Below are 27,745 nucleotides of genomic sequence, written 5' to 3'. Positions count from 1 at the left end.
TCGCATGCTCTTTTGATTAAAGTTTATTCTCTCTCTCTCTCTCTCGCCGGCAATGCCGACAGCAAGCTACCCCGGAGGCGAGAGCGTGGGAAGCGGCAGCAAAGCGACAACGCCGACAACAAGCTGCTCTCTTACGGTGCATCTCTTACGACTACAAGCAACCCACGACCATGAGGGGAACTTGCATAGACCTTGTCTTTGTAAACTTTAGGATGTATCCGCTAGAACAACCGCTGGCTCTGCATTTCACGAACTATAAAGCAGTAATAATGAAATTGAAACGCAACCCGGAACTCAACACAATATACGCGTTATGAGCAATAAAACACATTGTATATACTGTACACCGCGTGGTCACGCATTTACATGCGCGAGTAGGGCAATGTCACGGGTGATTGTACGGTATAACGACCCCCAGTGCTTCGCCCCACTCTTCATGATTCACTTCGTGGATATGCGGTGATTTTGTTGTTATTATTATTGGCACAACGCGTTCCTGAATAATGTTTTTGAAAGTTAGCAATACATCATTTATATTACACGTGCTTTCTATAAAATCATTATAATAAAAATTAGCAAGTCAATGTTGACCCATCATCGGTGCAAATAAAGTTTGGGAACTGGCAATTTTCAATGCGCTGATCAAAAGAAATATCAGTCAAGGTCAACACCACAGCTTCGTGATCAGATATACCAGGTGTGACGTCACACAAGCCATAATTTTTCACAGTACCACTAACAAGAAATAGATCTAAGATTAGAATGGTGTTCTGTATTGTGGTGGGCTCAGATAAAACCTGTACCAAATCGAAATTAAAAGCAATGTCTAGCATTTTAATGTCATTCAAATCTGAAAACTGCGTAGAGAAAGTCTTCCAATTTATATTTAGAAAATTAAAATCACCGGTTTAAATTAATCTATCTTCTGGTTTTATATGAGAGCACATGTAATTCTCAAGATTTTCTAGAACGGAGACAGAGGAGCTTGGGGGCCTATAAATGGCTCCTAGGATGTATCACACTTTGTTAATGTATATACAGTATAGACCACTTATAACGTAACCGCTGATAGTGCAGAACCAGATATAATACGGTCTTTTCAGACTTCCGTTTATTATTCCATAGCAATCGATGTATACGCGTATCGCTTATAGTGCATTTGCAGGACAAGAAATACCGGTTACAGTGTGGCTGCTTGGAAGTTAGGCTGTCAACCTAGACGGCAACCGCTCCCCTCAAGCCACAAATACCGTATTTACTCCAATCTACAGCGCACTTTTTTTCCGATAAAACAGGTCCAAAAATTGCGTGCACGTTAAAATCGAGTACGACCCTAAATCTGCGTTACCATATAGCCGTCACCATTTCAATATGGCCACCTCGCACGCGCGTTAAGCCTAGCTACCATAGCTTCCTCATGTGCTGCAGTACACGTGCTTAGGCAATAGTCTATTGTCTGTCTTCACGTTCTCTGCGTCTGCTCTATCAGCATGAAGTACTGAGTTCATCATGATGCGTTCGGGACTGGCGCAAACAGAAGGAGAGGATTTTCGCCAGCAAAGCAATGCGGGGAACGGTTTCAGTGGACCGAAGCAGGGCGTAATCTGCAACAATCCACTTCGGCGATATGATCGCCTTGGCCCTATCTTGAAAGCAATCTGCGATGGGGAAAGTCCACCGCGCGCTGTGTTTTCGCCGCTTATAGGTCACGTTGAAGCAAGAGACATAATAGCAGGAAGGTCAATTCGCTCGCCGCGCTTCGTCACTCGAGCGTTTTGGCAGTTCGTTTCCGCGGTCAACGAGCGAGATGTGTTCATGTTTGCTTCTGTGCGCCTGACACCGTGCTTGTTAATTTATTTACTAAGCGAATACAGAACCTAGAGCACGGTGCCAGCGACGGCAGAAATGTGCCTCTAGTGTCCATTATCGCAATAAAATAGTTGTTTTGGTTATAGTGCGGATATTCGCGACTCCTGCGACTTACGTTATAAGTGGTCTACGCTGTAGTACAAAAAATGCTTTCAACCTTTGAAGTGTCAGGCATTCTGATGAGCTGTAGCATCATAACGCCTTAATTAAAATGGCAACCCTGCCACCCCTTCTGTCTCAAACTTTGCAGAAGCACATGTAATTTTAACGTGAAAGCGTTTCTTGGCAAGGTTGGTGAGAGCGCCCACCCAGCTGGCGTCCACAAAAGGCATCCGCAGAAGCTGTGTCCGAAAAGCACGTGACCTCTCCCACCGGAACAGACTCCAGTGCCAACACTTGCCACTGCAACACTCAGTGCGCGCCCCACTCCGCCACACACGACCCGCCGCAGTGGCTCAGTTAGCTAAGGTGTTGTGCTGCTGAGCACGAGGTCGCGGGAACGAATCCCCGCCGCGGCGGCCACATTTCGATGTAGGCGAAATGCAAAAACGCCCTTGTGCTTGCGTTGTAGTGCATGTTAAAAAAACCCCAGGGGGTCAAAATTATTCAGGAGCCCTCCACTACGGCATGCCTCATAATCAGAACTGGCTTTGGCATTTAAAACCCCAGAAAGAAGAAAAAAGAACACTCCGCCACAGCAACCACCTGCATCTTTGGTTAGCAGCATGACGATCTACATGGAAGCGCGAGAAGCGACAGGAAAGAGCGCTGCCACTTCTCTCGCTTCCATGTAGATCGTCGCACTGCTAACCAAATATGTTACTTTACCAACACGCCCACTCAGCCATCCTTGCAAACTACCTGCAGCCGCGGCCGCATCTCTTGGCTACCTAGACATCCACGGAAACGTGAATGTCGCCCAATGACAAGCACGAGATCCAAGGAATACACGTTCGTGTGCGCTGCGCAACGAGAAGGCAACGTGGCAGCCAGGGTGGCAATTTACGCCAGGAAAGATTTGCAGTTCAAGCCGGTCGAATATGGGGACTGCTTCAAAGCTGTAGGGTCTCACACATGCTCTTGGGACAAAGGAACGACAACACAGTAGTGCAAATAATCAAAATGGCAATTATTGCACCTTTCATACACTAGTACACACTAGCCGAAATACAACCAATAGAACATTCACACGGGCGCGCGACAAATCAAGGAAGTCCGATTTACCGCGACCCAATAGCGAGCGAATACGTTCGCCCCATGCTATGACACCATCGCCTAGTCATTCATGTGTGCGGTCACGCGAACAGTGGCGCGTTCGAACGATCCGTGTTCGTCCATGCCGATGCCCCGCTCCGAGCCACGCGAGATGTCTCGCAAAGCGTGGATCGGCACACGCGCAGGACGTCTGCGTCGCTCACCGATCCCAATCCAAAGAGAGAGCGCCTTCGACCTTTTTCTCCTAAGTCACCCCACCGTTCGGTGGCATTAGCATCGCGACACTCGCGCCATCTCTCGCAACGCGCCGTAACCACTACGACCACCTTCGGCGCCCAGCCGCGCGGTGAAGTCGGACCACAGGAGACGCGTGAGAGTTGTGCATCCCCACATCCCCCCAACCTTAAATCACTACACATGCTCCGGCGAAACATGTCACAAGGTCTATCAACGCGCGCGTCACGAACAAAAGTTAGTACATGCGACAGTGGCGCCGCCGAGGAAATGTCCACACGTTATCCACAACATGCGAGCCGACATTGTCTCTGGGGTTCACCGCTGGCGTCCGTTGGTCACAGCACCAGCTCTGCAGATTCGATGGCACGACTCCAGCACAGGACTCCGGAAACGGCGACGCAGAAGTCGGCCCGAGCAAGCGTCGCTCGCGCCGACGCGCCCTGCTTGCGAGAGCCACGGTAGCTGTTGGTGACTGCCGGCTCTTTTCCCAGCCGCCGAGGGTAGCGAGCCGGACGAACTGGCCACAGGCATCTGCATCGCCTGGGGTAGCTCGATTGTAGTCCGGGGCAGCAGTGCTGACGATGTGCAGGTGACAGCAAACCAGGGGTGACTCCGCTCACGCTGCGTACACTCAACGCACTCGACAAACACTAAAGTAGTGCAAGGGAGAGGAATTCGGAACATGCATCGCCCACGTGGTACATGTTCAATTCGGCTAGCATTTCAGATGCTACGTTCACGTGAACAAAGCTTGCTTTCTTGAGTCGAACGAGTAATTTCAATTCGTGCGAGGCGGACTAATGAGGGAAGCAATGTGCGACACCTCAACACCACGGTCCACCAGGTTGTGTCCCTCAACGTGCGACAGGCGGCTTTGTAAAGCCTTAGGCCTAATGCGTCGCTACTTTGACAACAACCGGCATCCAAAAAAAAACAACACCCAAAATGGGCACAAGAACAGGCAGCCGCGAGGAGACGTTAGCTCTGTGAGATGGTCCTACTCCGCTCGGTGCACACAGCATCCGAGTTGACGGCGCCCACCGTCCCAGACGGTGTCGGAGCGCCCGGTGCCAGGCCGCAATACCAGTCAGCCCATAGCGGCACCCGTGGCCCGCGGCCACCCGGCTCCCTGAGAGAGAGAGAGAGAGAGACAAAACTTTATTTTGACGAGGCACGGAGAAGCGTCGATCTCCGTGGTGGGTGGAGCCTTCAGTCCAGGGCCCCAGCGGCGGTGGCAGCACTTTCGGCTCTGGCGATAAGCTTTCGCTGATCCTCCAGTGCCGAGCTGGTCAGCACCATCTCCCACTGCTCGTACGTTGCGTTTCGATTTGGGGAGTTATTGGGGATATTTTGGCATGCCCATGTGGTGTGGTAGAGGGTAGCTCGCTCTGTACAAAAAGGACAAAGGGGCTGATAAAGGGTGGGGTACATCGCGTGAAGGAGCGTGAGGTGAGGATAGGTGTTGGTCTGAAGTTGCCTCCAGGTCGTGGCTTCAGCTCTGGTGAGGGATGGGTGGGGTGGCGGCATCGTTCTTCTCGAAAGGCGGTAGTGCTGCAGTATATCGTAGTAAGTTTGTAGTGTGTCTGGACTTGGGAGCCTCGACTTCCGAAGTCAAAGATATAGAAGAAGCTATTTACATAAGAAATTTGGACCACCCACGCGGCTTCCGTACTCACTCGCTTCAGGCTTGCCAATGCTCCGCGGGCGCTAGGCCTCGCTCTCCCAGGATGCAGACCACGTGGCTCTCGTACCGACGAGTGTACTTCAACAAAACACTCGCAAAAAGGCTTAGCATGTTGAAAAGTTCAAACACGCTACAGCAACCGTCGCCTCGCTCAAGAAAGCACGCCGCCGACACTAGCGATCAAAATCTACGCTAGGACTACGCTTCGGTTGAAACGTCTCGAACCGAGCAAAACTGTTAAAATTATCGTCCGATGCCCCAAGAGCCCCACGTTGGGCGCCAGATGTGGGGTCTCACACATGTGCTCTTGGGACAAAGGAACGACAACGCAGTAGAGCAGACAATCAAAAGGGCATTTATTGCACCTTTCATACACTAATACATACTAGCCGAATTACAACCAATAGAACATTCACACGGGCGCGCGACAAATCAAGGAAGTCCGACTCACCGCGACCCGATAGCGAGCGAATACGTTCGCCCCATGCTATGACACCATCGCCTAGTCGTTCACATGTACAGTCACGCGAACGGTGGAGCGCTCGAACGATCCGTGTTCGTCCATACCGGTGTCCTGCTCTTGGCCTCGCGCGACGGTCGCGCGAAGCGGGCCGGCGCACGCGCAAAGCGTCCGTGCGTGTTGGCCGCCGATCCCAAGCCAAAGAGCGAGCGCCTGCGACCTTTTTTTCCCAAGTGACCCCGCCGTTCGGTGACGTTAGCATCGCGACACTAGCGCCATCTCTCGCAACGCGCCGCAACCACTGCCGGGCTTAGCCACGCAGAGAAGCCGGACTACAGGTGACATGCGGGGAAAACATCAGGGGACGCGTGAGAGTCGCGCATCCACACAACTTGGAACGAATTCTCAGGACTAAACCAGTTTCGAGATATTTTTCAAAGTGTCCGGCGAAATCAATCAAATCAAATCAATTTATTGTCCAGTTTACATGCTGGACGGTCATTTTGGACTAAAAGCTACATGTGTAGCTTGACGTGACCCATAAGACCAGGCAAGGCAATAGTACAGCAAACAGTGTGCACACATGCACAATAATTCACATATATTTCCAGCTATCGCTGGAATTCCTCATAGACGAAATAGCTATGAACGAAAAGACAAAGAATATTTGTGTCACGGCAAGTTAACAGAATGTGAAAAAGTTTTAACAGAATGCATGTTAAACAACACTGCAATAACACTACTCGCTATGCAAAACAACGGAACGCCAGCTATACAACATAGCATGCGACTGAATTTTACAAGAGTAACATATGCTAAGAAAACGAAACAGGATTTACATTATATACTCAGAACCATACACGAAGGCAGAATAATAATCACATCAGATACATTACAAGCGACCAAAGTGTCAGCTGAGTTCTTTCTTACTGAAATTACCGCCATTTTTGTATCTGTTCAAAGTGAATGGTAGGTAATGTATTAACGACTGATGTTTATAGAGTGTTCTGAAGTATGGAATTGACCATATCTCAGGATTTCTTGTGTTCGCATTAATGCGACGATGCTCTAAGGAGGCTAATTGTTTTATGTAGTTTCAAGCTAATTCTAACATGGATTGCCTAATGGATGGTCAAAACGCCTAATTGAATATTTAACATAATTACGCGAATTAACTTTTTAATTATTTTGCGGCACGTCTTTCAATCTACGAATTATAGCCGCTGCATGAGTTCGCAAGGCGTATCCACTTGGAACGAATTCTCAGGACTGAACCAGTTTCGAGATATTAATTTTCAAGGTGTCCGACGAAATGCATGGGCGTTCCAGTTAACTTTTTGAGGAAAACGCTGTTTTGTGCATTGAAGCACAAAAGTAACTGGCCTTAGCGCTAAAATATTGCCATAGTATCGACACTGGTAATGGTGCGATCGCAAAAGCGGTAACATGAAAATGGTTTGAGGAGTGGTTCTTTGTATAATTTATTTTTCCTGACGCGGAAACAATGTTCGACTTTGCTGGAAAAAAAATTTGCGTAGCTTGCACTGGCGGTGCAATGCTAAAGAGACAGCGGAGATGATGGGCACCTAGCTAGTCCTGGCTTTTGGGCTAGACTAAGCACTACCAAGTCATCCCCAACATTTTCCGGAATTTATTTATTATTGATTGATTATCAATTAGCTATTGATTGGCTATGAATTGTCTATTGCAAGATATTGGCCACGTATTTGGGATAGGCTAAGCACTACCAAGTTATCCAAATTTATTGTTTATTGATCTATTATCAATTAGTTATTGATTGGCTGTCGATTGGCTATCATAAGGTATTGGCCATGTATTTGGGCTAGGCTAAGCACTACCATGTCATCCCCAGCATTTTTGGGAATTTATTGATTAATGATCAATTACCGACTAGCTATTGATTGGCTATCATTTGCCTATCGATAGGCAATTAGTCCCCACCATTCTTAGCTAGACTTATCCAGGCTCAGCTTTGCTAGTTCACAGGTGTATGTGCCATTGCGCTTGGACCCTTTTTGCACTGCTGTCAGGACCGGCCCACATTTTTGGATTCAGCGGACACATTAGGCCCGGCTGAAACAGCTCCTCTGTTAAAAATGAGAACATCTGTTTTACTATTTTCTTTGATAAGATATAGTCATGTGATAAGATATACAGTGAAGAGAGCGGTGTGGATCTGAGAACAAACGGGGATAACCGATATTCTAGTTGACATTAAGAGGAAAAAATGGAGCTGGGCCGGCCATGTAATGCGTAGGATGGATAACCGATGGACCATTAGAGCTACAGAATGGATACCAAGAGACAGGAAGCGCAGTCCAGGACGGCAGAAAACTAGGTGGGGTGATGAAGTTAGGAAATTCGCAGGTGCAAGTTGGAATCAGCTAGCGCAAGACAGGGTTAATTGGAGATCGCAGGGAGAGGCCTTCGTCCTGCAGTGGACATAAATATAGGCTGATGATGATGATGACAGTCATCTTGAACGTGTCACTTCAGCTTGGCACAGAATACACTGAACCATGCAATGCATAACGGTCGCGTGTGCTCGAAGGCCTACTTAGGCCCTTCAATGAGCGGGCCCGAGGCTTCAAGCCCGAGTCCGGCCCAGGCCTGCGGCCTCAAGCCCGAGCCCGGCCCGGGCCCGCGGGTTTAAGCCCGGGCCCGGCCCGAGCCCGCCGACAAACGCTTCGGATGGCCCGGCCCGTGCCCGTGCAGTGCTCTAGTAGAGAGTCCCTCATTCACTCGAATGGGGCTTGGGCATTATACAGACCAAAAGGCATAACCTTAAACTGGTAAAGACCATCAGGAGAGCCGTTGTCTCTCGGTCTATTGGGTCCACAGCAATCTGCCACTAGCCAGATCTAAGGTCGGTAGAAGAGAAGTAAGCGGCACCATACAGACAGTCGAGAGCATTATCAATTCGCGGCAACGGGTAAGTGTCTTTCTTCATAATGTTGTTGAGGTGGCGATAGTACACACAAAAGTGCCAAGATCCATCCTTCTTTTTAACTTGAACTACAGGGGAAGCCCAGAGGCTGGAGGATGGCTCGATAATGGCTTGTGCAAGCATCTTGATGACCTCCTGCTGGTTGACGTTTCGCTCAGACGCAGGCACACGTCAGGGGCATCGCTGAACAGCACTGGCATCGCCTGTGTGTATCCGATGCACAACTATGCACATCTGGCCCAAAGGCCAATGAGGGGAAATGCAAAAACGCCCATGTGCTTGCGTTGTAGCTCATGTTAAAGAACCTCAGGTTGTCAAAATTAATCCGGAGCCCTCCACTACGGCAGGCCTCATAATCAGAACTGGTTTTGGCACATAAAGCCCCAGAAAGAAGAATAAGGCCCAGAGGCCGATTACCGAAGTCGAAAATATCTCGATACGACTTGAGAATACATACATCTAAGGGCTTCAGTGTGCTCAGGCAGAAGTTCATTGGTGATCATGCGGCGAATTTCGTGGTTCGCCACAAATTGTCGGCGGTGGAGGGCCCTTCTCAATACATGTAGCATCCAGTGAACAAGCTTTAAGCTGGATGTCTTGCAGGGGGCAAAGGTGGGCTACGGAAAGCCCCCTGGGAAGTACTTGCTTGATGAAGCCAAAATTCACAATTGGAAGGCAAGTTCTGTTTGCGGTAATGCTCAAGACCATGTAAGGTGCAGCGACACCATGCGTAAGCAGGACATCAGTAAAAGGTGCCACATAGTAGGCACCATGTGGCACAGCTGGCGAACATGGCAATTTGACACACGTTGCGGCTTTAGATGGTAGGCGAACGAAGTCTCTGCAGTGTAAGCGAGACGGAGGATGTTGGTCACTGGGCTCACAGAGGCGAGGAAATTCAAGGCATCGGACACTGGCGGAGCAAACAATCAAATCGGAATTGGCAGAAAAAAAATCCAGTCCAAGTATGAGGTCTTGAGGGCACTGGTACAAGGACCGTAAGAATAACAACCACCTGGTGACCAGCAACGATAACCTGAGCTCTGAACATCCCAACAACAGCTGCTGTCGCACAATCCGTGACACGTATGACTCGGTTCATGGGAGGTGTCAGGATCTTCTTTATGCGACGACGAAAAATGGCACTTATGACAGAGACGTGCGCCCCAGTATCAACCAAAGCTCTGGCAAGGACGCCGTCATCGTGGACTTCAAGCATGTTCCAATGGGCACATAAGGGCAAGAGAGGATTTTGGGTCAAGGGCGACAGTGCAGCTTTGCCTCCAGAAGCTGCACAGTCTAGTTTTCCGACGAGAAGCGACTGCTAAAGGATGGCGAAGGAAAGCGGCGGCTAGTCGGTGAACGAAATTGACGGCAATGTGGCGGGTGCGATTGGGTGTAGCGAGTACCTTCCTCAAAGACATTGGATGCAGAGGATTTGGTGGGGGCGGATAGCGGCTGGCAGTACGGAAGGGATCAGAGTAAGCGGAAAATGGGCTAGAGTGGGCCACTGGCTGCGGCATTAGCGAGCAATGTGTCCAGCTCGGCTGCAGGGGAAACAGCTAGGTTTGTCCTACGGTCCTACGGAGCTGGGGCCGTCTGACAGGTTCCCGTTGGGCTCAGGCTGCGACAGGAGGCCGTTGACGGTATTGTGGCGCCGGCAGGGAAGACAAGGGATGGTAAACAGCGTCTGTATGGCTGTATGTGTTCGGCTGGTATGGCGGCTCAGACGGCGACGGACAGCGGACCGCGTCTGCGTAGCTGTATGGATTCAGCTGGTATGACAGCTCGGTACGAGGCTCGGAAGGGGCAAGCACCTGTCGGAGTTCTTGTCGTACCACTTCAGCGACGGAGGCAACCGTGAACTCGTGCGGCGGTGCGAGCCTAGCGTTCTCCTTCGCAATTTCCTCGCGCACAATCTGGCGTATCAACTGGCGCAAGCAGAATTCATCGTCCGTAACCAGTGCTGCGGCTCCTGTCGGTGCCTCGGCAATCAGACGATCGTACTGTTGGTACTGCTGCAGCGCCCTCTCGATTGCTGTGGCCTCTTTAATGAACTCGTCCACTGTTGTCGGTGGATTGCGCACAAGGCCAGCGAACAACTGCTCCTTGACACCACGCATGAGATGGCTGAGCTTTTTAGCCTCCGGCATGTTGGGATCTGCGCGGCGAAACAAACGCGCCATGTCTTCGGCAAACATGGCGACACCTTCATTTGGCTTTTGGATGCGCATATCGAGAAGGCGCAGTGCGTTTTCACGTCGATTTGTGTCCCCGAATGTGTCGAGAAACCGACGCGAAAAGTCCTCCCACGTTGTCAGACTTCCCTCGCGGTTTTCAAACCACGTCTTTGCACTTCTTTCGAGTGCGAAATAGACGTTGAAAAGCTTCTGGTCGGGGCGCCTGTGATTCGATCTCGCTACCCGTTCATATTTCTCCAGCCAGTCCAACGCATCTTCATGCGCGTCACCGTGAAATGGTTCACGAATCCGAAGGTTTTGAACTGTTACCTGAGTTGGGCTGCTTGGAAGTGCCATTGCTGGAGCTGGGGTGGCGGCCGTTGATGAAGACGATGTTTGCAAGACGCCAAATTCGGGGCTCAAACCTTGCAGGCGGCGGCTCGTGCGGTGAACAGGCGTCTCGACGCGTGGGTGTCTTGTGGGGCTAGATGCAGGGCTGCTCGTAGGAGTGCTGATCGTGAGGCGACGGTACCCAGCACCTCCACCAGTGTCGCGATGCACAAAGCTCAGGAGCTTTATTATAGAAGCACCGCGCCGTACTCGGGAGAAGGAACCAGGGAGGCGCCAACAACAAGAATCTCTTCTTCTCTAGATGCCTTCCGGAATCTCGAGCAGCCCGGTCGTCGTCTTTGTCGGCGCCAGGGTGCACTTGTGCACGAATACCGACGCAGCAATATGTGCTGTTCATCTTAAACGTGAGGTTGTTGGTCTGACCTGTGAAGGTGTGTTCTTCGGAATCCCACAAGGTGGAGGAAGTTGTCATCCACCCGAATGTAGCACGAAGCTACAAAGGAAACCCCTATTGGGAAGAAAACTTCGCCATTGAAGAAAAAAAACTCGTCATGGTCTTTCTGAAATGCCTTTCTGGGGCGGTTGCTCTACCATCTGAGCTAATCAGGAGGCTAGCAGATTTCAGCGCTAAGGCGAGCTAGTCGACATCTCAAAGCACATGATATCCTGCAAGGTGGAGGAAACGGAAAAATGTCATCCACCCAAATGAAACTGCATCATGCTACATTCGGGTGGATGGTAATTTTCCCTCTCGTTGTGGTAGGATGTGCTGTTTCGTGACCTTCCGTGCTCCCTTCGCCACTTAGGGGAAACAAAAGCAATGTAAAAACAGCGCTGTTCCAGAGTTGGGGAGAAGCCATAGCCAAGAAAAAATTAAAGACTGCTTACATTTGGGAATGCAAAAGCATTATACTGTTTGCACACCTCGGAACGTCATGAACACACTCAATTTATACACACATGTCATGACACCACCTACTCCCCAATTGGCTGCACCGTCACATGCCCAATGACACACGCACTAGACCACAGCTTTAGTGATTTATTTTATTTATAGATACTGCGATCTGAAATCAATTCATAGCAGGGTGGGTATACATAGAAATGTGCAAGCATGTAAACACATACAAAATTCATCAAATATGCAGGCATTTTTCAAACATTGATAAGGAATTCTGGGTAACAATCTCAGAATTAAGATTATTCCAGTCTGTTGTTGTCCTAGGAAAAAAAGAATATTTGAAACAGTTATTCCGTGCCTTCAAGAGGGTTATTGATAAAGCTTGCCTTCGTCTCGTGTTATAGCCTGATAAGTAAGTAAAGAACTTGGAAGTGTTAACGTTATAATGGCCGTGTACAAGTTAAAAGAGGAACTTTAATCGGCAGATACGGTTGCACACAGTCACCGGGGGTAATCCACTGCGTCTTACGAGCTCACCAACAGACGCATGGCCGCATGAATTAAAAACAAAGCTAACTACCTAATGCTGTACACGTTCCAGTTTTTAATATTGGTTAAAGTGAATGGGTCCGAAATAATTACGGCATATTTCAACAACGGACGAATGTAGGAATTGTACGCCAATAAACGAACACTAGACGTAGATCATTGTAGTGGCCGCCTCAAGAAGAACAGTTTACGCAAAGAATTTGCCATAACAGTATCTATGTGCTTCGTCCAGGAAAGCTCATTGGTTATCCATAGGCCCAAATATTTGTACTCTGTTACCTCTAATAGAGATATGTTGTCAACACTATATGCAAATTGAAGAGGTTTTTCTTATCTATGATTCTCATGAAAACAGTTTTTTCAAAATTAATACACATTTGCCATTGTTCGCACCAAGCAATGACCTTTGCCAGGTCATTATTTAGATGCACCTGATCATCAACAGAAGGTATCTTTTCAAACAAAATACAGTCATCTGCATAAAGTTTCATGGAAACTGAAAGTTCTGTGACAATGTCATTAATAAATAATAGAAAAAAAAAGTGGTCCCAAAACAGATCCCTGGGGGACGCCAGACGCAACCTCCGCATTGTTAGAAGAAGTATTGTTAAAGGTGACGAATTGGTGTCTGTTAATAAGGTGGGCTCTGATCCAAGTAACTGGTCATTTTTTTATATAATACCCTAATTTATGCATTAATTTGGTATGTGGCACCTTGTCAAATGCTTTGCGAAAATCCATGAACACAATATCTGTCTGCTTCCCTTCATTAATCGCCTGTGCGAGATCGTTCACAGTCTCAACTAATTGAGTACACGTAGAAAACGTATGTCTGAAACCATGTTGGACATCTGTAAGTACCTTGTGTTCTTCTAAGAAACCAATTACAGTATAGACCGCTTATAACGTAACTGCTTATAGTGCAGGACCGGATATAGTGCGGTCTTTTCAGACTCCCGTTAATTTTCCCATAGCACTCGATGTATACGCGTATCGCTTATAGTGCAGTTGCGGGAAACGAAATACCGGTTACAGTGCTGCGGCTGCCTGGGAGTACGGCAGTCAGCGGAGACGGCGAACGCTCCCCTCAAACGGGCGCCCCAAGAAAGAGAGACGAAGTGGAGGAGAAGGGCACGTGGTGCGAACGAACAGCCAGTGAGACTGAAACTAGAATCTTGAGTGTGAGTCGTGAAATGTCACGGCGCGCATAGCGAGTGAGGGCCACGAAACTGCCAATGCCGGCCAATGCTCGCTTCACGATAACGGCAGTAAACGAAACTTCAGGGAGCGGGCGGGGCCGGCACGACACGGCGAAGGGCGCACGCGGAGACCGTGGAATGTGAGGGAGGAGGGCGGCAGGGAAACAGTTTTCGCCTTGGCAACTCCGCCGCTTCGGTGGCTCCCCTCGCCCTCCCTCGTAGGTCCCTCACTTTCGACTGTCACGGTGCGTGCCCGCCTCCGTGCAGGCGCTGTCGCTCCAGCCAGCCTGGCACCAGCTCTCCGAAGTTTCGTTTTCTGCCGTTATCAGGAAGCGGGCGTTTGCTGGCGTGGGCAGTTTCGTTGGCCGGCCTGGGCCGCTGCTTCTCTCTGCGCCGTAGCTGCAGCGTGCAAGGTCAACACGTGGCTAGAAAGTAGAGGAAACATAAGGAGAAAGAAGGGTTCACTGCCATTTTCTACGCGTGGCTACGGTAGCGTGGCTTAGACGTCGGCATGTACACGCATGTTCCGGCGCAATGCAGAATCGGCGACCTTGCCATTTGAGAGAGGGTAAAATTTCCGCCGCGTTTCTTGTTCGCGCGCGACATTGAGGGGTCTCTCCTAAGCTTTTACTCTATGGCGATGCCGGAGCAATGCCGGTCGGAGGCGCCGCCGCGTGATTTGGTTCGAATTAACGAGATTCGACTGTAAATTGAATGCAGACATTCTAGCCGCATTCCTCGACTGTCACATATGCGTGGCGGCTCGGTGCACTTGTTTTGCATGTGTGCGGGCCTTGAAAATTGTTGCTTTGGTTATAGTGCGGACATTCGTGACTCCAGCGACTCACGTTATAAGCGGTCTACACTGTATATGTTTATGAATTATATTCATAATTATATATGAATTATATAATGAATTATATATTCATTTGCCACGCGCCTTCAAAGGGGGCTAACGACGTTTATTTATGAGCAGCATGCTATGGAGAAAATGGCGGCGAGAGCTAACCATCGAGCGGGGCGGTTAGCACGCGCACTTCGTTCTTCTTGCTCCTCTGCGCTTGCCCTATTCCCTCTACTACAGGTGACAATATGCTCTCAAATTTTGCATGATGTAGATGTAAGAGATACTGGTTGGTAATTCTCTATGTGTGTTTTTTTCCCGGATTTATGCGAAGGTTTGATTTAATAGTCATCCGGTAGGGAACCATCGCTTAAAGATCTGATGAATATGACATACAGGTACTTAGCACGCCATTCTGCATAACGCTTTAAAAACGCGTTTGGTGCAGGGAGTGAGGAGCGATATAGAAAAATTGGGAAGGCAACCATTATCTTTGGTAAACACAGACTGAAAGAATTTGTTAAAAGCAGAACAAACGACAGTCTCATCACTTCCACATTTGCCGTCTATCATGAAACCACTGGTGGAAGAAGCTTTAGGTGTAATTTGGCGCCAAAATCTCTCGGGAGATGTTTTAATAAATGAAGGGGCAGAATCGTTCCGTAATATTTTTCTTTGTCACAAATTATTTTCTATTTTAGCTGTTCTGAAGTGTCTTCCACAATAGATTTTAAAGTTACATTTTTTCTTGATTTCGTTTTTAACCTTTTAAGCCTTCACTGTAAGCGTAACGTCTTACGAGAAATCCATGGGTTACGGTGCACCAAAGGTTTTGCCATTTTGGGAACAAAACGGTGAATACATTGAGAGACAATTCCCCTAAAGGAAAGCCATAACTAATTTATATTACAAGTGCTGTTTCTGAAGTCATCAAAGTAGAATGCAAGCATATCGAGAATATATTCATGATCAGCATGAGAAAAAATGGGAAACAAGTGAACACTGTTTTGGCGATCAGGGTAGACATTTGACAAGCTCAACAGGACAGCTTTGTGATCAGAAATCCCATTTGTGACTTCACAGGTTATCGCATTTTGGATGGTGCCACTTACAAAAATTAAGTCTACAATTGAGCCTGTGGCTCCTTGTATTCTCGTGAAATTATTTACCATTTGCAGTAAGTAAAACAATATCAAAGATTGTGTTATCTGTGGGCAGCAACACTGTGGGCACAACACTGTGGGCAGCATACAATGAAAAGGTGTGCCAATCGATGTTTAGTTAATTAAAGTCCCCTGCAAGTAGTATTCTGTCATCCGATTTTACATGGCAGTGCATATATTCCCTTAAGTTTTCAAGTTGTAGTCTCCGGGTTCTCTCAAGCCGCCTTTGTCGTAAGGCTTAGGCTTGACGGCCTCCCTTGTGCTTTCCCTGTACTACTGGGGTTCGGCGATACCAGGACAGGCAGAAACACACGTTAGCGTAACAAGCACAAAAAGGGGGAATCGCGTGGAAGCAGGCTGTAGAGTCGACGTTTGTCGGGGTCGATAGTGGTTGAACGAAGTAGGGCACGACAAAGGAGGGGAACGAGATGGTTACCTGAGCTCCGTCCTTCGTCGCGGCTCGCAGTCTGAAACCTATGTCCTTTCTCCCCGATCGCGACCGCCCCGCCTCGTTCTTGGCTCGGTCCAGTGAGCGCGGGGCTCCACGTACACATCACCGCTGTGTTTGCAACCGGTTTCCGAGAGGGTCGCGCCACCGCACGAAAAGCCGTTTGGCTCCCCGAACGGGAAGAGGGAAAAAGGCATCTGCTCTCCTCGCTTCCGTGGCGCGTGCGCGAGAAAATATGAACCTTCATAATTCCCACAAAGTACCGCAACAGAAGAGTTTGGAGGCCTATAAAAAACGCCAAGGATGAAGCGGACCTTGTTGATGTATGCTTTGCAAAAGACAGCTTCAATATCTTGCGCATCGGGCATTCTAAAATGTTGTATTGCGAATTTATACAAAATGGCCACTCCTCCACCTCTTCTGTTGCGGTCACCCCGAAAGACCTTATAGCCCTTAGGAACAAATTCACTTTCAAATATTTCACTGCTAAACCACGTCTCCGTAAGCATGGCAACGTCTGCGTCATGCGAGAACAGCATGCCCTCAAGTTTTGCAGCTTTATTGACGACTCTTCAACAGTTTATGTTGAGGATTTTGAATGCCGGACTGGTCTCATTCTGGTGTCATTTATGGTTCTTCGGGATTTTGTTTCGGGGTATCATTTGTTTTTTGCATTATCCCATCCAAACATATCACCGTTAATGCTTAACTTATCAAAAACCAGCTTAATTTTATCACCATTATTCTTTTCCTGTGATGCGCTTTCCCATCCCGAATTCTTTTTGAGTAGTCCTCGATGACTGAATATTATGAACCTTTCAGTTTCGGGCATACCTTCATTATTAAAGTCTTCTCTCGATAGTCATGTAGATTTATGATGACAGGATAATTCCTGTTTGATTTCCTACCTATTCAGTGGCATCTTTGCATGCTCTTTATCGTAACTCCAAGTTTTTCGCTAAGAATATCTTTTGTTATTTTCTCTGTAAGTTCAGCCTCTGTTTCCCTTTCTTCTTCTTTTATGCCGTAAATAAGTAAGTTAATCCTACGGCTTCTATTTTCCAAGTCTTCGGTTTTATTTAAAAGGTGTGATACGGTGGCTTCAAGTTTATTAACTGTTGACCTCATATGCTCTACTTCTGTTTTTACGGTGTTGATAGTTGCCACCTCGTCTTCCAAACTTTTAATTCTCTCGGTCAAGCCATCTATTTTTTCCTCAATATAGTCCTGTTTTGCAAGAATGTCACTGACAGACGACGTCAGGGAATTTTGACCCGATAGGATCTGCTGGACCATTTCCCTTTCAGTCATGTCTTGGCCTGGGTTTGCTTCAATATCACCCATTTTAAAAGATCATCTTGGGAAGAAAAACGGTATGCACAAACACTCTTTATACGTAGTGGGCTGGGCAGCAGCAACAGAAAGCGGTTGTCGCTATGATAGCAGTAGTCAGATAAGTAGTTACTAACCTGCGCAATGAAGCAAAATGGGTTCTTGAGCATTGAGCCTGAGGTGCTGCTGCCAAGCCCATTGATGCGCACGCACTAGTCAACCAAAACCGTGGAGCCGCCACGGCGTTAGGGAACTCGTCTCGCACCCAGGTTCGATTCCCACCCAGGCCGAAATTTACGAAATTTTCTTTTCAGTGCCACTAAGTTACCTTGTTTACAGGAACCTCCCTGAGAAACTTGACATCAATTCGAACATCTTTTGATGGGTTTCTACTCTTTGTGCCGTCAGCCATTCTTGGTACCACTTGTGAATGACAATGCCAGCTTTTCTGCCTCGTGGGACGTATAATGCTTTCGCATTAAAACATTTCCAGTGATGTGGTGACGAGCAATGAGTTGCGGTGTGCTGGGGGGCGCGCGAAGGAGGGCATTGCGTTTACTTCAATTTACTCCATAAGTGTAATTCTGAGCAACAACAACGACACAGACCAGATCCCTATGATTGTCCCCCGAGAACTTTAACATCGATCATACCCTTAAACACATGGATCCGCGATTTGCCCCGACACCTACGGTGTTCTCTTAACAAGACTCCACATAAGTTTGTTACTGCGTCTCGCAGTGGGGCTGTAGTCGACTACATCTTTGGCTCGCTTGTTAGGTGCCGTAAGTGGGCGCAAGTAAGTGCCGCACCAGCCTGTCTTCAGATTGCAGGCATCCTCACCCGCTTCTTCTTTGTGGGAGGACGATGCAGGTGCTATGCAAGTGGGTACAGTGGTTGTATATTGCCCTCGTCACTGCATCTGCCTTTTTGAATGTGCACCTTTATTCAGTTGCCTCCCCGGCCCCTCGCCCCTGAAAACCAAGTGTATACTCATTACAGGGTGTTTTATTTCATTCTGATAGCAGTTACGTGGACGCTGCACACTTTTGCCGTCGGCGTGGTGTTTCGTGTAATGTCCAAATGCAATAACACCATGGCCGCACGCTGTATGCTGCAGCTGTGAGTGAAAGCATGTGATGATCAGCCGAGGATGGTGGCTTGATCTTCCACCCCGTGCAAGGCACCGAGGGAGGGAAGGGACGTTTACTTTGGCGGCATATGGCTCGGCAGGGGGCCTTATTTAAAAGTGATCTGCGATGAGTACTAGGTGCGCCGAGCTTCGCGGTCATAAATTGAGGTGTGCTTGTGTTTGCCTGTGCTGCCATGGCAATGTGCTTGTTAATTTCATTCATAAGTTTAGAGCAGCTGATAAAACAACTAACCTTACTTCATATAGCTGTCTAATAATGTGCTATTGCAATCAGTGCGCTAGTGAAACTTCTATTTGTTTTTGTTTTCTTCTAGCCGGACATCCTCTCGGGGGATCTTTCTGTTTGAAGATGAGGATGGATTGTTGTGCCCCGCTGCACCTGTTCTTGAGAAGGTAATGTTAATTGTTCCCTGTACTGTTTGTTTTTTGGAAGGCCAATGTGGATAAGCACGCATGCCTGAGCACCTCGAAGACTTCTGGAACCACTATTTTCTATGTCAATTGGCTGAGAAAAGAGTGCCCGTATGTAATAATGTAATAATTAAAAGGATCGTTTTGTAGGCATTATGCACTCAGCTTTTGTGTTGAGACTTGTTGTTAGCATACTGTGTTCTGCTATCGTGAGCGTGTGCGCGGTCTCTACCCTGCTGTACGGCTGCTGGCTATTTATTTACTGCATAGACCGCTTATAACATAAGCCACTAGATTTGCAAATATCTGGGCCAAAACATTTTTTAAAAGGCTGCACACGTCCAAAACATATAGACCAGCCAGCCGTGTGTATCCGAAAATCGAAGCATGCGTCCGGGATATCCGATTAAATTTACGAACGTTGACAGGCTAACGTCCGAGGACCTGCGGTGTTTGCATGAAACAGACCAGCCAATCGGACCACAGATCTCCATTGAACGTTCAAAGAATATCCTACAGTGGATATTTTGACGTTCGTGAGATACAGCCAGAAGTCCCACTGATGTACTATGGATGTTCGTAGGATCATCCGACACATAAAAAAGCGCATCCATCAGACAATAAAATTGATTATTCAGATGTCCACAGGACATTTGAAAATAAATGTTTTCTATGCAAAATGTCCAGTGGATGTCCTAAAAAGTATACCTTTTATTATTTATTTATTTATTGATACCTGAAATGCCCCTGGTATGGAGTATTACTGTGGGGTGGGTTACATTTGTACGAGATCTTCGATGAATGACTTGAAGTGGCAAGAATTGGAGTGGTGCTCAGTGTTGGTGGGCAGATTCCAGTCGTTCGCTGTTCGACTGAAAAATGAGTTAAGATGCGCAGTAGTGCACGCAGGCGGAGGGTATACAGCTTTAGAATGACTGTTCCGGAGCGAAAGGCGATGAGCAGGTATGATAATCAAGTGAGCAAGAGACGAGTGATAAAACTTGTGGTAGAGGGATAGGCGCGCTATTTTTCTGCGTGGCACAAGACTGGGAAGATTAGCCGTATGTTTTAGATCTGTGACGCTAGAATAGCATGAATAATCTGAGAAGACAAATCTAATAGCACGGTTTTGAATGGACTCCAGAGATTTTTGTAGGTTAATCTGGTGCGGGTCCCAAACTGCGCATGCGTATTGCAGTTTGGGACGAATAAACGTTTTGTACGTTAGCAATTTTACCGGAGGAGGGGTAAACTTAAGGTTACGCCGGACATAGCCAAGGACACGGTTAACTTCGTTTGTTACACTTGCTATATGATGTGACCAGCTGAGATCATTAGTCACTGTGATACCCAGGTACTTATATAATGAAGCTAAAGATAATTCGGAGCCAAAAATGACGTACCTATGTGCTTGGTAGGAAGCTCGGTGGTGGAATGAGATCTGCGAAGTCTTCCTGATATTTAAACACATTAACTAAGTTCTACACTAGTTTTCTACAGTTAGTAAATCGTTTTGAAGGGAAATGTTATCATGGAAGCTATGGATAGGACGGTAAAGGACACAATCCTCTGCGAAAAGGCGAATAAGGAGGAGATGTTTGTCGGTATGTCATTGATGAAGATTAAAAAAAGTGATGGTCCGAGGACGGTGCCTTGAGAAACTCCGGATATAACAGGTGCTAACGAGGAAGTATGCCCATTAATACAGACAAACTGTTGCCTGTTTTTTAGGAAGTCACACAGCCAGTCGAACACAAAGGAGTTAAGATTTAGGTGTGAGACTTTAAGGAAAAGGCATTTGTGTGGTACCTATATGCTGGAGGAGAACAGGGACCGATTACTTACATATAATGAAGTCACGAAGCATTATTACATGAACAGAAGGGAATTCCCAGTGCCACATGCTAAGCTCAATAGAGCTCAAGCGGTGACTCTGAGATTGTTACAGACAAGAACTTACCCTAGTCCAAACTTTATTAACAAGCTATATCCAGAAAGAGAGGTACCAATCAATTGCGAGAAGTGTAATGGCATCATTACTCTGGATCATATGCTTTGGCAATGTCCTGTGGCTTTCACAGACTGCGACAAGGAAAGAGACTGGTGGCGGCGAGTGCTTCATAGTAGAGTGCTTTTAGATCAAGTACAGGCCGTCCAGAAGGCCCACGACATGGCGGTAAGGTTAAACCTTACTGTCCTGACGTGGGAGCCGCCTGCGTCATCCTAAGGGTTGATCTTCAGGACCTGAATGAAGTTTATCATACCATACCATACCTTGTCAAAGGCTTTCTTGAAGTCGAGGAACAGGGCGTTTATGGGAATATTGCGATCAAGGCTTAAGCTGATGTCATGAGTAAATAATGCAAGCTGGGTCTCACAAGATAAACCTTTTTGAAAACCATGTTGCTGTGGGTGAAACAAGTCAACAGAGATTAGACACTTGGTTACATGTGAATAAATGATGTGCTCCAATAATTTTGAGACCACACTCGTTAATGAAATGGGTCGATGACTATTATGTGATGACGAAGTACCTCTTTGGAACTAGGATAATCTTGCCCACCTTCCAGTCCTGTGGCACCACTCCTAATGACAGGGACTGTTAGAAAATGTGAGACAGGATGACACTTGTACTATGTTTGGTATTTTTTAACACCTTAGAGTTAATTCCGTCGATGCCTGCAGAAGATGACAATTTAAGATTGTCAATTTGTTTGCTGATGCTGTGAGGGCTGACTTGTATATCGGGCATAGTAGGGTAACTAAATTCAGGAAAATCGGGCAGTTCATCATTGGGTTCGAGAGTGAATACAGAAGAAAAAGTTTCATTGAGTACATCAGGAACCTCTGCTTCAGGAAGAAGGTTGTTGTGATTGTCGCATAAAGAAAGTTTTATGGTGGGCTGGTGTAATTGTTTTCCAGAATTGCTTTGGATTATTACGCAATCCTCTTCGTGCACTACTGTACAAACAACTGAAAAGCAAGAAGGTTTGTCCTCAGCCTGCCGTGCTTTATCAGCAAGGCACTCCACTGAAGCTGAACCACACAACTTATCAATGGACCAGGTCTAGTGTACGCACTGCACTTGTGAGATAACTTTTGCCAAAGGATACAAGGCAGTACAAAACTAAATTAAGCATATTTGGTACCTGTGTATTTTGGAAAAGCTACAATTTACCGTGAGAGAATAACAGCCTACTGAGGCAGCCATGCAAAAAATACCATGTGTAGAATAAAATCAAAGTACCTCAGAAATCACAGCAAGTGGTTTGTTTGCACCCTAGGCAGGAACAAAGCTCAATGCATTATCAACTAGACAGGTCTAGTTAAGAACTTGAGTTTGGCCTAGTGGGTGTTTACCGCATTACATGTTGACCGCTCGAGAACAAGTTAAGGACTGCACAAAGAGCGATGGAACGAAAAGTGCTAGGCCTAACGTTAAGAGACGGGAAGAGAGCGGTGTGGATCAGAGAACAAACTGGGATAGCCGATATTATAGTTGACATTAAGCAGAAAAAAATGGAGCTGGGCAGGCCATGTAATGCGTAGGATGGATAACCGGTGGACCATTAGAGTTACAGAATGAATTACCAAGAGAAATTAAGCACAGTCGAGGACGGCAGAAAACTGGATGGAGTCATGAAGTTAAAAAATGACGACACGGGCTGCCCGTGTCATCATTTCATCGTTCTCTGTCTTTGTCATTGATTACTTTCAAAAGATGAAGCGCCAACAGTGACAGCACATCAGGAAGGAACAAAGACAGGACAGGCGCTTCCTATGTCCTGTCTTAATTTGTTCCTTCCTAATGTGCTGTCACTGTTGGTGCTTCATCTTTTGAAAGCTATGCACCAACTAGCCCCACAACGTGTTTTACTGGTCCTTGATTAGCGGTCAACATGTCATGCAGGTCTTGTTAAATTATGTTATAGCAACAAAATATCAAAATATTTGATCAGAGTAGACTAACAGTAGTAAAAAATAGTTTGGAAACATTGTTACAAATACTATATAAATAACTACAGTTAAACCTGCTTATAACGAACCTCCATATAACAAATTCCTGGATATAACGAAGTTTTTCGATTCCCCGCCATTACTTCATAGAAGCACATGTATTTGAGACCTCTACGTAACGAAGTGACAGCGGGCGACCCCCTCAATATAGCGAATTTTCCCCTCCGACCACCTAGAGATTTCGCCCCAAATTTTGTCATTTTTGCGCGAGCAGCAACCGGAAGCACCTTCTCCGCCGCGATGGAATGCCAAGCGAGCGCACGTGTGCATGCGTGCGTGTTCGAGGCGGCCCTGCATCCCTCGACCCTGCGATCTTGCCGCTGCGGGCATGACCTTTCCCCTTCCCTTCATTCAAATCTGATCCTGCCGCTTGCTGCAGCTGGCCTAGCCCGCCAAGCCGGCACTCTCTCCTTTTCCAGCTGATGTTGCCGACGTGCTGGTACACGCTGTGGCACATCAGACTTGATGAGCGCGGACACGCGCTGTAAACGCTGGCGGCGTGTGGAAGCGCCACTGGAGAAGCCAGCAAAGTGACCTTCGTGCTGTTGTCTATCGCTTCAGCGCAAACTGAGCGCCGAGAACACACAGCATGCAGAAAGCTACGAGCCGCCGATGCACCTACACTGCTAGACTCTGCCCCAACGCAGATCGCTTTCAAGATACGGCCTGCGCGACCGCGCGCCGCCTCGCTATCCCTCCCCCCTCGCTCCCTCGCTGGTGCCTCGAGCGCAACGGAAGAAGGCGCGCTTCCTCCCTGCTTTTCTTGCGCGAGCGAGATTTAGACGCGGTCGTCGGCTCCCTTCGCACATTTTTACTCGCACATACAGCATACGGCGCTCGGCGACTGCGTTATCGCCCTTGGACTTTAGGGTACGGCCACGCTAGCGGCAAAAAGACGCAGCAAAAACGCGCGTCAGAAACGCGCTGCAACGCGTCATGCCGCGCGCGGCAAAAGTGGCAGGAATCGGGGGTCTTGCGGCGTGCCGCGCGAAATGGGTTCTGCGGCAAATGCCGCGTGCCCCATGCAGGCATGGGTGGAGAGCGAGGAGGTGCTGGGGGAACTACAAAATGGGTTCTGGAAACAAAGAAGGTTAGAAGATAATCTGTTCTCATTGACGCAGTGTATTGAAATAGCAGAAAAGGAACACAGGCCATATATGGCTCGCATTTCTGGATATCAAGGGTGCCTATGACAGTGTAATCCAAAAGGATTTGTGGGACATACTGGGCACTCTAGATGTGGAAGATGGAGTAAGTAATCTTTTAAAAGATATCTATAAAAGTAACAAGGTGCTTATAAAATGGGAAAACAAGGTATCTGGGCCTATAGAGATACAGCAGGGGCTTAGGCAGGGGTGCCCTCTGTCACCTCTGTTGTTCATGCTGTATTTACAAGGATTAGAGAAAAAATCAGAGAGGAGCGGACTTGGCTTCAACCTTTCCTTTGTCAAGCAAGGAGAATGGATTAAACAGTCATTACCAGGACTGATGTACGCGAATGACATTGTACTTATGGCTGACAGCAAGGAAGACTAGCAGAGATTAATGGACATCTGTGGTAAAGAGGGAGATAGCTTAGGTTTGAAGTTTAGTAAAGAAAAATCGGCAGTCATGACTTTTAATGATAATCAGGGCAGCAAGCATAGGATCCAGGAGGTTACGCTGGAGGTGGTGGATAAGTACAAATATCTTGGAGTGTGGATAAACAATGGGGCTGAGTACCTAATGAAACATGAAAAATATGTAATGGCTAAAGGTAGCAGAAATGCAGCTGTGATGAAAAATAGGGCACTGTGGAAATACAATAGGTACGAAGTGGTGAGAGGGATTTGGAAAGGGGTGATGGTCCCTAGTTTGACTTTCGGCAACGCGGTCCTGTGCATGAGATCAGAGGTTTGAGCAAGGTTGGGAGTTCAGCAGCGAGGGGTAGGTAGACTGGCTCTCGGAGCACACGGAAATACACCAAATCAGGGGGTACAGGGTGACATGGGTTGGATGTCATTCGAGGGCAGGGAAGCCAGCAGCAAGATAGAATTTGAGGAGCGATTGAGAGAAATGGCAGAAAAGCAGTGGGCAAGGAGAGTTTTCAGTTATTTGTACATTAGGAATGTTGACACAAAATGGAGGAAGCTGACCAGAAAACTGTCAATCAAATATTTGGACTGCAGGAGGGGTGCAAACCAGGAAACAGCAGTTAAGAAAAAGGTTAAGGAAACAGAGAGGGGTCTGTGGAAAACAGGGATGCAGACGAAATCAGCACTGGGAACATACCGAACTTTCAAGCAAGAAATTGCCAAAGAAAATATCTACGATAATTCTAGGGGAAGCTCTTTGTTGTTTGAAGCCAGGACAGGAGTATTGCGGACTAAGATGTACCGAGTCAAGTACCAAGGTATAGACATGTTGTGCTGTGCGTGTGGAGAAGAAGAGGAAACGGCTGAACACCTTATACTTTTCTGTAAAGGCCTTAACCATACAGTGCAAAATAACGGGGCTGACTTTTTCATAGCATTGGGATTTAGGGACAGTGAATGCAAAATAGACTTTAAGTGGGTAGAAATAACCAAACGGAGGTTATCTGATTGGTGGATAAAATCAAGGCAGGGGTGAAATTTCACCCACCACCAAGTACAAAATATGTTAATAGTCATGGCTAGGTGGCGTATGCCACCGCCTGATTTAAAGGGTTCAGCCTCATCCATCCATCCATCCATCCATCCAACCGTGAGATAAAGAACCAATCAAGAGCGACGAGGGTGACGTCACGGGGCCATCACAACTGGAACGCCGCCGGTCCGCGCCAGGTTTTCAATCGGCGATCGTCGTCTCTCGCATGAAATAACGAGCGCTCGCAGTGTTGCTCACCCGTTCGGAGAGCGTGGGAGATCTTGTCGCGCTGCCGCGCGGCGAGACGCGCGTGCCACGGTGGCCTCGCGGCAAGGCGCTGACATGCGGCATCTTGCCGCTCGCTGCATGACGCGCACATTTTTTGCTGCTAGCGTGGCCGTACCCTTATATACGGAATATCTATGAGCCAAAACCAATTTTAGGGCCACAACGCGTCATGGACACCATCTTTAATAGCAAATACAGATCTCAAGGGCCATACTTTTGCTGGCGGAAACTGAAAATACGTCATAGGGTTGTCGCCCCCGGCACTTTGGGCGGCCAATGCCATCGTCAAGCCACCAAGCCAAGTAACATGAAAAGTCAAAATGGCCGCTCGGGCCGGCGCGGGGTGGCAGTTCGCAACATATGATGCGGGAATGGTCTCACAGTTGCGACGCAACAGCGGGGTTACCAGTGTATTGAGTTCTATGGGAGCTGTGCCGGGACCGGTCGAAAATGACGTAACAGCCGGGAAAATCAGCCCCCGGGAACGTAACAACGAGGTTCTACTGTAACACTATACGACGCTACGACGCCATCGTGACACTCGCTCTTCGTTTCCGATGCCTCGCACTTATGCGAAACAACACGCGTCCACACATCCGGTACCTGGTGTGACATTCCGAGGATGAGTGCTTCACCGAAAACGGAAAACGGGTGCGCGTTACAACTGAGGGTGCGTTATAATCGAGTAAATACGGTAAAAGTTTATTTTTCGACTTTTCGTGCCGAACCTGCATATAACGAAATCCTCTTTATAACGAAGTTTTTCGGGAATTTGTCAATTTCGTTATATCCAGGTTTAACTGTAAAATTGCTCGTTTGAGTTTTTTATTTTCCTAATTTATTCTACATATCTTGCAACAACCAAAATATATCCCTAAAGACACTTTATTTGTAAGATACACGCAAAATATTTTTTTGAAGATATGGAGAGAGGGTTGGCTTCACTGCACTGCACAGCAGAGATTGTCCGATTTTCTGTAGTAATACCGTGCAGTGTCCATCCTCTGTCGTGGGTACCTTTATGCCAGGCGCGGCCGTGAAAACAAACCTAGGAGGCGGTGAGGGGGGGTTCTTTACATCTATCGGCGTCCACTGCCAACACATCGAGCCGCTGTTGCCATCAGACTCCGATGATTCCGAGAAGATAGGCTGCTCAGTATCCTTGCTGCCCCTCTCGGAGAAGAACCAAACTTCTTCTTCACTGTCCAAATCCGACAAAACATCTGCAAAACATCTGCAAACAAGTTTTTTTTTTCTTTTTTTTCTGGAGTGTAGCCGTTGCAGGCATGCACACCCACAGAGGAAGACGCCATTTTTAAATCCCAGTTGCCAGCATCGAAATGTTTTTCGGCCGAGATGCAATCTTTGAGCACATTTTTATTTTTTTACTGCGCCATCTGGTGAAGCCAAAGAGAACTAAGCAAAATTCATCAGGGTAGCTTGAAGGCAGTAGTGTGCAAGCGCTTGTTTCAGCCCAGCTCGTCTTCGGTGGGAGCGGTACAAACCGTGTGGACTAGCTCAGCTCATCTACGGTAGGGAAAGGGTTAAACAGACCGAATAGCTGTTCTCTAAGAGGTCTCGGCTGCATGTGGGTTTTGGTGGCAAAGTGCTTACTTCCTGGCGGATGCATAATTCAAGTGTGGGTTTTTGAGCTAGCAGCAAAGGACGATTTCTGCTTGCCATGCCAGATGTGACATGTTAGTGACGATGGTCTTACATTTAGGTGTGCTCGCTACAAGGGTATTTTTGGCTTACATTAGCACGTGGCTACTCTTCGTTCCACCATACTGACACGTATACATGTTTATCTTTCGCCGATGGCCGCTTTCCACCGGCTAACAAATGTTAAACGTTATCGCTCGGCGCAGG

At 47.6% G+C, this 27,745-nt stretch overlaps 1 protein-coding gene across 4 annotated transcripts in view; it reads left to right on the top strand.

Annotated features, from left to right (window-relative positions):
• The window catches only part of LOC119432389 (WASH complex subunit 2), a 545,737-nt gene that overhangs the window by 313,131 nt on the left and 204,861 nt on the right, over nt 1-27,745 (top strand). For all 4 annotated transcript variants that reach the window (XM_049658605.1, XM_049658606.1, XM_037699556.2 and 1 more), the window contains one exon: nt 18,868-18,946. In XM_049658605.1, the coding sequence (XP_049514562.1) occupies nt 18,868-18,946 (79 nt within the window). The remainder of the gene's footprint in view (nt 1-18,867; nt 18,947-27,745) is intronic.

The sequence above is a fragment of the Dermacentor silvarum genome, chromosome 11 (assembly GCF_013339745.2).
Source record: "Dermacentor silvarum isolate Dsil-2018 chromosome 11, BIME_Dsil_1.4, whole genome shotgun sequence".
Lineage (NCBI taxonomy): Eukaryota > Metazoa > Arthropoda > Arachnida > Ixodida > Ixodidae > Dermacentor > Dermacentor silvarum.
This window is presented reverse-complemented; position numbering and strand designations above follow the sequence as displayed.